We start from the raw sequence: 10,546 nt of genomic DNA on the forward strand, positions 1-10,546 counted from the left end.
GTACATGTTTTTAATGGGACGAAACATATTTTGTAATTATACATGAGCATTTTATGTGCATTATATAATGTTTGTTCAAAAATGTCACGAGCATTCCTCGAAACGTGTGAACATTTCTTTAATATCACATACATATTTTTTTTTGAATGGTACAAACATTTTGTAAAAGTTGAACGGACATTTTTTGACACCACATGGGCGTTTTTTATGTCCCATGAACACTTTTAAAATTTTAACAAAATTAATTTTTATAATATTTGTATTTAGAATTTCCAAAATATAAACAAAAGTAAAAGAAAGGAAAAAGAAAAACACAGGTGTGACATCAGTGTGACGAGCCAACCTAGCTATTGGCCGTCCCACTGCCGGCTCACCTGTAGGCGAGCAGAGCTATTTCGCATAAAGTGAAACATAGTCACGCCCCTCTATTACGGTGCTAAATGATGACCTCTCCAAGTTCTCGACATTTAGCTAAAGTGTTATATGAATAAATGAGACAAATATTATGTTTCCCAAATGAAAAAGAAATCGCTGCTAATGGACTGCACAAAGATTGGACATGGACGGGTGCGGGAGCTATATGTCCCCTGTACCGAGATGTGATATGTCATGGCTACAAGGCGGTATTATTGGGCTAGCTCAATACTGTAGCTGGGAGCGTGTGTTTTTTGTGGTCTTTTTTCCCCACTGTTTTTTGCATCGATTTTCTATGTTTTTTCTTCAGTTTCCTTTTCATTTTACGTTTTCTTTGGTTTTCTTTGTTCCTTTATTTAGTTTTCATCAGTTTTGTTCAGTTATTTCTTTCTTCTTTTTCTCAACACATGTCTACTTTTTTCATACACATTCCACATTTATACATATATTTAATATTTTTTAAATACATGATTACATTTTTTCAAATATTTTTTTGATGTCTATTTTTTTCATACATATTGTATATTTTTTCATTACATCTAAATCATTTTTTATATGTGTTTAACATTTTGAAGTACGAGATTTACATTTCTTCATATGCTTGTTTTGAATATTTTCCAATATTTCATACTCCATCTTCTAGATACATCCATTTCTATGAAAAGTAATTCTGGACGGAGGGAGTATACATCTAAAACAGTTTCACATACATTTAACATTGTCAAGTACTCCATCCGTTTCTAAATATTTGTCTTTCTAAAGATTTCAACAAGTGACTACATACGGAGCAAAATGAGTAAATCTACACTTCAAAATATGTCTATATACGTCCGTATGAAGTAGTTCATTTGAAATCTCTAAAAAGACAAATATTTAGGAACAGAGGGAGTACATGATTTATATTTAGGGAAATACTCGTTTTGAACATTTTTTCTAATATGTGTTAAACATTTTTTCAAACACATGTTGAAACATTTTTTTTGTATGATACATTTTTTTCTTAAAACTGTACGAACAATTTTTACATTGGATAATACATGTTTTTAAATGTCACAAAACATTTTTTTGGAACGTGTGAACATTTTCTTAAATGTAATGTATATCTTTTGGATGATAGGAAACATTTATTTCAAATTACACGATTTTTTACATTGCATAGACATTTTATTCTTTGAAACACATGAACAGTTTTGAAATGTCACATGTATTTTGTTTGAATGGTACAAACATTTTATAAAAGCTGAGCAGATAATTTTTTACACTACATGAACATTTTTTAAATGTGCGATGAACAATTGAAAAAATTACATAAATTACTCCGTTCGTCTCGTAATATTTAGTAATGTATTTAGTATTTTTAAATATATAAATAAAATAAATACACATACACAATGTTATCGTGGGAAAACTAGATCGTCACTGGGCTGGCTTACTACTGGCCCCCTGCAGGCTTTCTTCTGTCTCGCGTCAAGCGAGACATAGACTCCCAGTGCACGGGCGGCGCGGTTTTCCTATTTGAACTTCGGGCGGCCTGAGCCCTGGGGCTTTCGCGAGAGGTGACATATGGCAGTACCCGGTACCGGCACACGCAACTCTTACATGCGGGTCCCACTGTCAGTAACAAATCATCTCGAACCATCCAAGCAGCAAGAGGATATACCCAAGACGGCCCAGGCCCAACCGCCCAACCCCGCCCGAACTGCCTCACTCCCGATCCTCTCCGACGACGAGATGGGCTCGATGGAGCTGTCCACCGCGCCGGAGAACGGCACCGCCGCGGCCGCCGCGGCGTGCAACGGCGGGGCCGCCCCGGCGAACGGAGGGGTCGAGAGGAGGCTGAGATCCTCCGCCGCGTCCGCGTCCTGGGCGGCGCATCTGCCGCTGGAAGTGGGGACGCGCGTGATGTGCCGGTGGCGCGACCAGAAGCCCCACCCCGTCAAGGTCATCGAGCGCCGGAAGTCCGCCGCCTCCTCCTCCCCCGCCGACTACGAGTACTACGTCCATTACACCGAGTGTGAGCAGCCTACCCACCCCGCCCCATCTGGTCGCTTCGTTTCTAGGGTTAGGTCTATGGCGCTTCGGGTTGGGGAATCTTGGATTTAGCGTTCAATTGAGTTTATTGGCTGTGTGATCCGAGGGGGTTCTGGTGATGAATTGATCCCCAGGCTTGATTTAGTGTTGGGTGGGGGTGGTCGTTCTCCTGGTCAAATTTTGCAGTACAATCATACATTTCTACCGTGTTTTAAGTTGAAATGGAAACATAACACCTCCTAGCAGGCTAATATTTGTGGTGTGTTCTATTGAGGGCTCACAGAATGGCGCCAGTGCAGAAATGAGTTAACTTAACTGTGATCTGGCTTGTTTTAGTTCATTGACTTATCCATGTTTATTGATTTTGTGTAAATGTTGTGAATTTGCAGTCAACAGGAGGTTGGATGAGTGGGTTAAACTTGAGCAACTTGATCTTGATACCGTCGAGGCTGATGTTGACGAGAAGGTAGACGATAAGGTAAGATAAATGAGTGCAGTTCAGTCATGGTGCTCAGTGTTCTACATGTTAATGATATATGTACCATTTATTTAAACACGAGATCCTTGACTGGGTTGTTAAGTTGCTGTCTACTTGGCCGAGATAATATTTTTCCTGAACCAATATTAGCTATTCTTTGTGTGAAAAGAATACTCATATGAATTGTTGCACATTTATCCAGGCAACAAGTTTGAAGATGACACGACACCAGAAACGTAAAATTGACGAAACACACGTGGAGGTATGCAATGGACTGTTAAGACTGGATGATTTTATTCCTTTACCTGTCAAATACTTATGTGTAGATTTATTTTTGAAAGTGGTATCCCAGGCTTTGGTTTGCTCTTTGTTGGACTTCCTAACATATTTGGAAAAATGCTTTGAATACACACAAAATTATATTCCTTGACTGTCTCATACTGGAATCATTTACTCTCTCTAACCAATGGGCTGAAGCTAATCTCTCACCTGTATCTCCATTACCCTTGCAGCAAGGTCACGAGGAGCTTGATGCTGCTAGTTTGCGGGAGCATGAGGAGTTCACAAAGGTGAAAAATATAGCGAAGATAGAACTTGGGAAATATGAGATAGATACCTGGTATTTCTCTCCTTTCCCACCAGAGTACAATGACTCTGCGAAGCTGTTCTTCTGTGAGTTTTGCCTGAACTTCATGAAGCGCAAAGAACAGCTTCAGAGGCACATGGTGAGCTTGCACTTATTTGAACTCCGTGTTTGTGAGATAGGCATTGTTAACTTGCTACTTGTTATTGTCTATCTTGTATTTGCTTGCTCCTTTTGTGTTTGTCTCGGCCCATGTATCATGATTGTACATCTACCAGTACACACCACCGTTTTCGGTTAGATACAGTTTGCGTTTGGAGATGGGAATCTTCGCACACTTATGTTGGGTTTCATGTGAAAGTTTCCAGGGTTCCAAACCGACTCCTATTTTTCACCCTTCTGGCAGTCCTTAGCTCTAAATTCAATGCGACTTTTTTCTACAAGGAACTGCATTAAGCAAGAACACAAACCCCCGTCTCCACCTCTTATATTTCTTGGTGTCAAAGGAAGGTCGCCTTTAGCAACCTGCAGTCATTGCCTGTTAGGGTGTGTTTGGATCCTAAGCAATTCTAATGTTAGCTTTCTTAGCAAGGGCAACTGTTTAGTAAAAGCAAAATAACTAACTTTGCTAATCCATCTACCCTGCGCGGGCTAGAAAAGCCTTGCCCCAGCAGGAGGACCAATTTGGCTCTCCTCCATTGGCAAAAATGAGTGGAAGAAAAAAAATCAAGATAACTGCCACTGGAATTGTGCTTGACCATGGAGATTGCTAGCTGAACCAAACAGCTAGCTTTGCCCACATGGGCTGTAGGTCGAAACCCTTGGGTAGCTGGGCATGAATGGAAAAACATACAAACACACCTTTACTCTCATCACTCCCTCTCAGTCACAGGTGCTAGTTGGACATTAGCATGGTCTCCAGAACATAACTTCGACAAACAATTTGTACTATTGTATATTGATAATTTATCACATAATTTATATATGGTAACCTAAATATTTATCACTATATTATTTGTTAAAGTAGAGTTAATTTTGACTGCCTACATTCTAGGATGCATTTAATTCGTATTCTTAATGGAGGGAGTTCTATATTATGGCTCGGATGAACATTTCTGGTTTGTGCAACATATTCAGTTGCTCGGTTGATCCGCAATGATGGCCTGATGCTTTTTTTTTAGTATTTTGTTTGCTGCAGATGTGCACATAATTTCCATTTCAGCGGGTTCTGATTCCCTTGTAGATACCATAAACGCCATAAACCCTAACCTGTTTTGCTACTTTACTTCTGCAGAAGAAGTGTGATCTTAAGCATCCCCCGGGTGATGAAATCTACAGATGTGGAACTCTATCAATGTTTGAGGTAACAAAGTTTGAATGGCACTTTACTAGCTGGACACCCTTGCTCTTAACTTATGGTCTGCATTATGATATTCTGGTACTAGGAAAGGCTGATAGAGCTGCATATCTGCAGTTAGTTGCTTACAAAACTAGTACTGTAGAAACAGCTATAGAACCTAGTTGTCCCATTATAGGCAAATATCTTGAGTCTCGAGCAAAGAAGAATAATAGAAATGCATTAGGACCGTCAGGAATTTCCTTTAGTTCTTCCGCAAACAAGACTGGCAGAATGGGCGAGTTGTTATGTTTTGGTCAATCATCACAGATTTTTTTTAAATGATACTCCCTCCATTCCCAAATATTTGTCTTTCTAGGCATTTCAAATGGACACAACATACGGATGTATGTAGACATATTTTAGAGTGTAGATTCACTCATTTTGCTCCGTATGTAGTCACTTGTTGAAATCTCTAGAAAGACAAATATTTGGGAACGAAGGGAATAGAAGATTATGTTGAAAGCCAGAGTGTCATTATCTAGAGATGCAAGCATTAACATGTTAATATTAATTGTTGAAGAATCAAATTCCATCTTCATGCTTTATATAGAGATTAACTGATGGCATATATGAAATATACAATCTATTTGCATCATATGTCTACCTGTTATTTCCTATGTGGAATGGTGTCTTGAGAAATTTTACATTTGAATTGCTTCTTCCTCCAGGTAGACTAGGACATCTACCATTTTATTTGACTGGTTTGACACTGACATTTGCATATCCAAAATGAGATGTTCTCTAAATGGATAATATTATAAAGGCAATGTATCTAATGCCATATGTTTCTTCAACTATTGATTTTAGTATATACATTCATTTATAATCTAAAACAAGATCTAAGCTATCTTGAATCCGCTTGATTCTTCTGTTTGAACTGAAGGCCTGTAATTTATACAAATTCAGTTTTCTTAGCATAGTAACAATATAAATGCTTGTGCGATTGCAGGTTGATGGCAAGAAGAATAAGGTTTATGGACAGAACCTTTGCTATCTGGCCAAGCTATTCCTTGATCACAAAACACTCTACTACGATGTGGATTTGTTCTTGTTCTATATCCTGTGTGAATGTGATGACCGGGGATGCCATATGGTGGGATATTTCTCCAAGGTAAAGTTTGTGGCGATTCTTAGTAGTTATGAATACTTGGTCTAAACCAGTATTGTTATTACTCCCTCCATTCCCTAATATAAGACCTTTTAGCTTTTTCTTGATTCATATGTATCTAGACACATTTTAGTATGTATGTTCACTCATTTTAGTATGTATGTAGTCAATATTGAAATAGCTACAAGGTCTTATATTAGGGAACGGAGGGAGTATTTCTTAGTTCGATTGAATGTGAATTATATTGTTTGAAGCTGCTTCCATAACTTGTGTACAAAATGGGATTCACATTAGTAGTAATGAATCATTTTATGCTACAGAGCAGATGGTCATGTTTGTTAAATTGGGTTTTATCTCTGCAGGAGAAGCACTCTGAGGAAGCTTATAATTTGGCCTGCATTCTCACTCTCCCTCCATACCAAAGAAAGGGTTATGGAAAGTTCTTGATTGCTTTCTGTAAGTCTGTACTTATGCTATATTTGTCATCTCATTGTTAGCTTTTGATTTTCTTATGGACTAAACTGTTTCTCCACTCTAGCATTTTGTTCATAGTTGTATTTTCTTTATTATGACAGCTTATGAGCTTTCTAAAAAGGAAGGTAAAGTGGGAACACCGGAGCGTCCTCTCTCAGATCTTGGTCTGCTCAGTTATAGAGGCTATTGGACTAGAGTACTTCTGGAAATTTTGAAGAAACATAAGAGCAACATATCTATTAAGGTTAGTACATTTCCTTCTATCCTACTTCCTCTGTCCCATAATATAAGAGCGTTTTTGACACTAGTGTAGTGTCAAAAACGCTCTTATATTATGGGACAGAGGGAGTACTTTATTGCTTTAGTTTTTATTGAATCCCTTTTCAACAGCTGATCGAACTGTGATGCAATAGCCAACACCTTTTCCTTTTATTGACCCAAATAGTGAATTTGATCTACTTAAAGCAATCTGTCTGCTATTGTTCCTTTATTTTCACTGACAAGAAAAACTAGGCACAGTGATATCCATTGTTTCTAGCTGAAATATTGGGAGACGATGGATAGATTCTCATGGAAAAAGTTGCATTTTTATGAAATTGTCCTTTTCTAATGATGATGCTTATCGACTTCACACTGCAAACAAACCACGCTGAACTACTCTCTTAACCTTAGGCCTCTTCATGGGATGTTCGCCTGCACTCTTGGTTTTATATTTTCTGCCTAGAGACTTTACAGGTTCCCGTGTAGGTTCCTACTGAAATATACAGTAGTTTGATTTCCCAACCGTCGTTATATCTTTTGAGTGTGCTGAATGTTTTTTCTCCTCTCCATGGAGGGACATTGATCCATGTGTTTTGGCTCTTCAGCCAGGGCCCTACCTGTTCATGATACAAAAGAAGAATGAAAAGTCTGGACGTTGTTCTTGCCTTTCCATGCAACCTATTTCTATAGCTGCATCCTTATGTCTCTGAATCCATATCTACTGCTACCGTCATTTTCTGCCATACTGTTCCTGGGTGCAGCCGTAACTTGTGCTAACAAGCTGTCAAACTTGCACGCAGGAGCTGAGCGACATGACGGCAATCAAAGCGGACGACATCTTGAGCACGCTGCAGAGCCTGGACCTGATCCAGTACCGGAAAGGGCAGCACGTCATCTGCGCAGACCCAAAGGTCCTCGACCGCCACCTCAAGGCCGCGGGGCGGGGGGGCCTCGACGTCGACGTTAGCAAGCTGATCTGGACACCGTACAAAGAGCAAGGCTAAGCAAAGCACATCTGCCACTCGGCCATGCCATGTCGAATTAGATAAGCTGACCAATCGAGTCGTGTATATTTTAGGAACTCCTTCCCCGTCCCTCGTGCAGTGACTCTACTAGTCTCTTTTTTCCGAACTGTGACTGTAGTGGTCTTGTGTAACATCAGATTGTTGCGTCTCTCTGCACATTGTTTGCCAAGCTTTCCTATTTATAACTATGTCACCTGTACTGTATTTGTGGTCTTCCTGCTCGTATAATTGGATGGAGAAGCAAGCAGCACATGCACACCTGTCATCCGCTTTTTTACATACTCCCTCGGCCTCGAATTACTTGTTGCATAAATGGACTCGAATTACTTGTTGCATAAATGGATAGAAATGGATGTATTTAGGGATGGAGGGAGTACTACAAGAGGTGGGCACCTCTGCCCTATTCTATTACTACTCCCACTGTTTCTAAACATATGTCTTTTTAGAGATTTTAATATTAGATCTCTTTCAATATAAACTATATATGAATGTATGTAGACGTATTTATTTTAGGGTGTAGATTCACTCTTTTAGCCCCGTATGTAGTTGATACTGGAATCTTTGAAAATATATTTAGAAATGGAGATTTTAAAATGTAGATTCACTCATTTTACTCTGTATGTACTAGTTTGTATTGAAATCTCTAAAAAGATTTACATTTAGGAACGGATGGAGTACATGTTTTCACTTTTCAGTTATACATTTTGGCACTAGCCAAGCCCTCAGCAGCACCATGCCTATGCATCAAAGGGTTGTAAGAAGTAAACGGCTTGGACGCGGAGTGTCGGCTCCCGAGCTCATCTGCACCCGTGCTCAGAAAAAAAATCAAAACAAATACTAGAAAAATAAAAAAAAATCTATTTTTTTGATGGTAGATAATTTGATGCGTGAGGACCGCTTCAAATTTCAACTCATTTGAGCATATGAGCAACTCTACGCAAAAAAAAAAAATTCAGAGTCCGTAAAAATGTTTACTGTTCATGTACTGTTCTGACTCGATTTGTCTTTTTTGCCGAGAGCTACTCAGATGTCCAAATAAGTTGAAATTTAGAGCGGATCTCACGCAGCAAATTATCTATCACACAAAAAAATGGATTTTTTTTGAATTTTTCTAATATTTATTTTGATTTTTTTCCGAGCGGGAGCAGACGAGCCTGACCACTGAATTGGATATCTGGCCCTTTTCTATTGATGAATATAATAGTAGCAGTGAGTACTGACCGGTTATAACTATTGCTCAAACGGATGTATCTAGACGCATTTCAGTATTTCAGTGCTAGATACTACATTGGTTTGAGCAAAAGTTATTTTTGGACGGAGGGAGTAGTAGGCACTGGAGAGCCATCTCTGTTGAACTCGTAAACCTGCCATGCCTCCTGTCTTGTAAGAGGTTGTTGCTCGGAAACCTGAGGGCCTGTTTGGTTTTAAATAAGTCACCAACTTATAAATCGAAAAATGAAAAATGCCTTATTTTGACAAATAGACCCAACTTATAAGTCACCCCAACTTATAAGTCATAAGTTGCTTCACCCCAACTTAAAACTTATAAGTCACCCTCTTTTGCATGGATCCCACCACCTTTATATAAAAAACAAGATGAGAAGGTGTGGTCAGATGACTTATAAGTCAGGTGACAACCAAACATGCGTGACTTATAAGTCACTGGTTTTAAGTCACCTGATTTATTGAAACTGTTGGGGATATTACTATCAGTTGAGACCCGCCCAGGAGGGGCCGGGTCAGCCCCAATGGCGGGTCACGCAAGAAGCCCAGTAAACATTTAATATTGTAGTTTATTAAATCTTATAGAAGGCCCAAAGGCCTGAAGGCGGTTTAAGGCCTGAAATTATGAACTGCCATATGTAAGGAAAGACTTGTGAAGAAAGGCATGTAAAGGAAGTCACCGAGCCGGACACGATTATGAGCCGACCGAGACTCTGTAGGCCACCAGGCGTCAACCCATGTATATAAGGGGACGACCCGGTGGCGGGTTAGGGGAAGAAAAACAACAAGTCGATAACCAAGCCGACGAGTTGAGCCTCTTGGTAGTCGAAACCTCAGCAATACCAATCCCAACTAGACGTAGGCTTTTACCTTTATCGTAAGGGGCCGAACTAGTATAAAACTCTCTCGTGTCCTTTGTCCCGATTAACCCCTTTAAGCTTCCTAGTGCGATGGCCCTACGACTAAGTCCTTGCTCTAGGACATCTGCCGTGACAATTCCACGACAGTTGGCGCCCACCGTGGGGCGAGCGCACAGTGGATTTGAGTTCTTGAAGGGCAGCTTCGAAGGGCTCAAGGGATACGCTGTGGGCCGGATGACCAAGAGTCGTCGTGGCAAGCTCTACATCAATGACGAAGGCTGGGGCCCCGAGGCTGGCTCAATTGAGTATGGGTACCGGGTCCCCTTCGGCGGAATCCACATCTTCATCGGCCGGATCGGCGAGTCAGGCCCTGAGCCGGACATCCACACCAATCTCATCGAAACGGCTCAGCGCGCAAGGATCACCTGTGTTCAATCTGTCGTGAAACGTGCTTTCGTAGGCTGCATCCACGGCGGTGAATACTCGGAAGGATTGGTGGAGGGCGGTGAAACGGCTGTCTGTTCCGACACTGCATCATCAATGGGCGAGACATACTCTTTGTACCAGCTGCAGGACGGCATGCTTGGGGGCTGTTCCGATGGCAGCAGTATTCCGGACCCCCTTGAGCCGCCGAATTGGGCCGGAGTCTTCATGGCAGGGACACAGCCCGGGCAGAACTCCACAGCTAC

At 40.6% G+C, this 10,546-nt stretch overlaps 1 protein-coding gene across 1 annotated transcript; it reads left to right on the top strand.

Moving 5' to 3' along the window:
• The first annotated feature begins 1,985 nt into the window (after positions 1–1,985).
• Positions 1,986–8,023, top strand: LOC123187873 (putative MYST-like histone acetyltransferase 1). The gene is made up of 9 exons (XM_044599841.1): positions 1,986–2,428; positions 2,835–2,923; positions 3,126–3,185; positions 3,436–3,648; positions 4,801–4,869; positions 5,855–6,016; positions 6,376–6,469; positions 6,589–6,731; positions 7,549–8,023. The coding sequence occupies exons 1-9, from the start codon at positions 2,014–2,016 to the stop codon at positions 7,750–7,752; spliced, it is 1,449 nt and encodes a 482-aa protein (XP_044455776.1). The 5' UTR covers positions 1,986–2,013; the 3' UTR covers positions 7,753–8,023.
• Positions 8,024–10,546: the final 2,523 nt, after the last annotated feature.

This window comes from Triticum aestivum, chromosome 2A (assembly GCF_018294505.1).
Source record: "Triticum aestivum cultivar Chinese Spring chromosome 2A, IWGSC CS RefSeq v2.1, whole genome shotgun sequence".
Taxonomy (NCBI): Eukaryota; Viridiplantae; Streptophyta; class Magnoliopsida; order Poales; family Poaceae; genus Triticum; species Triticum aestivum.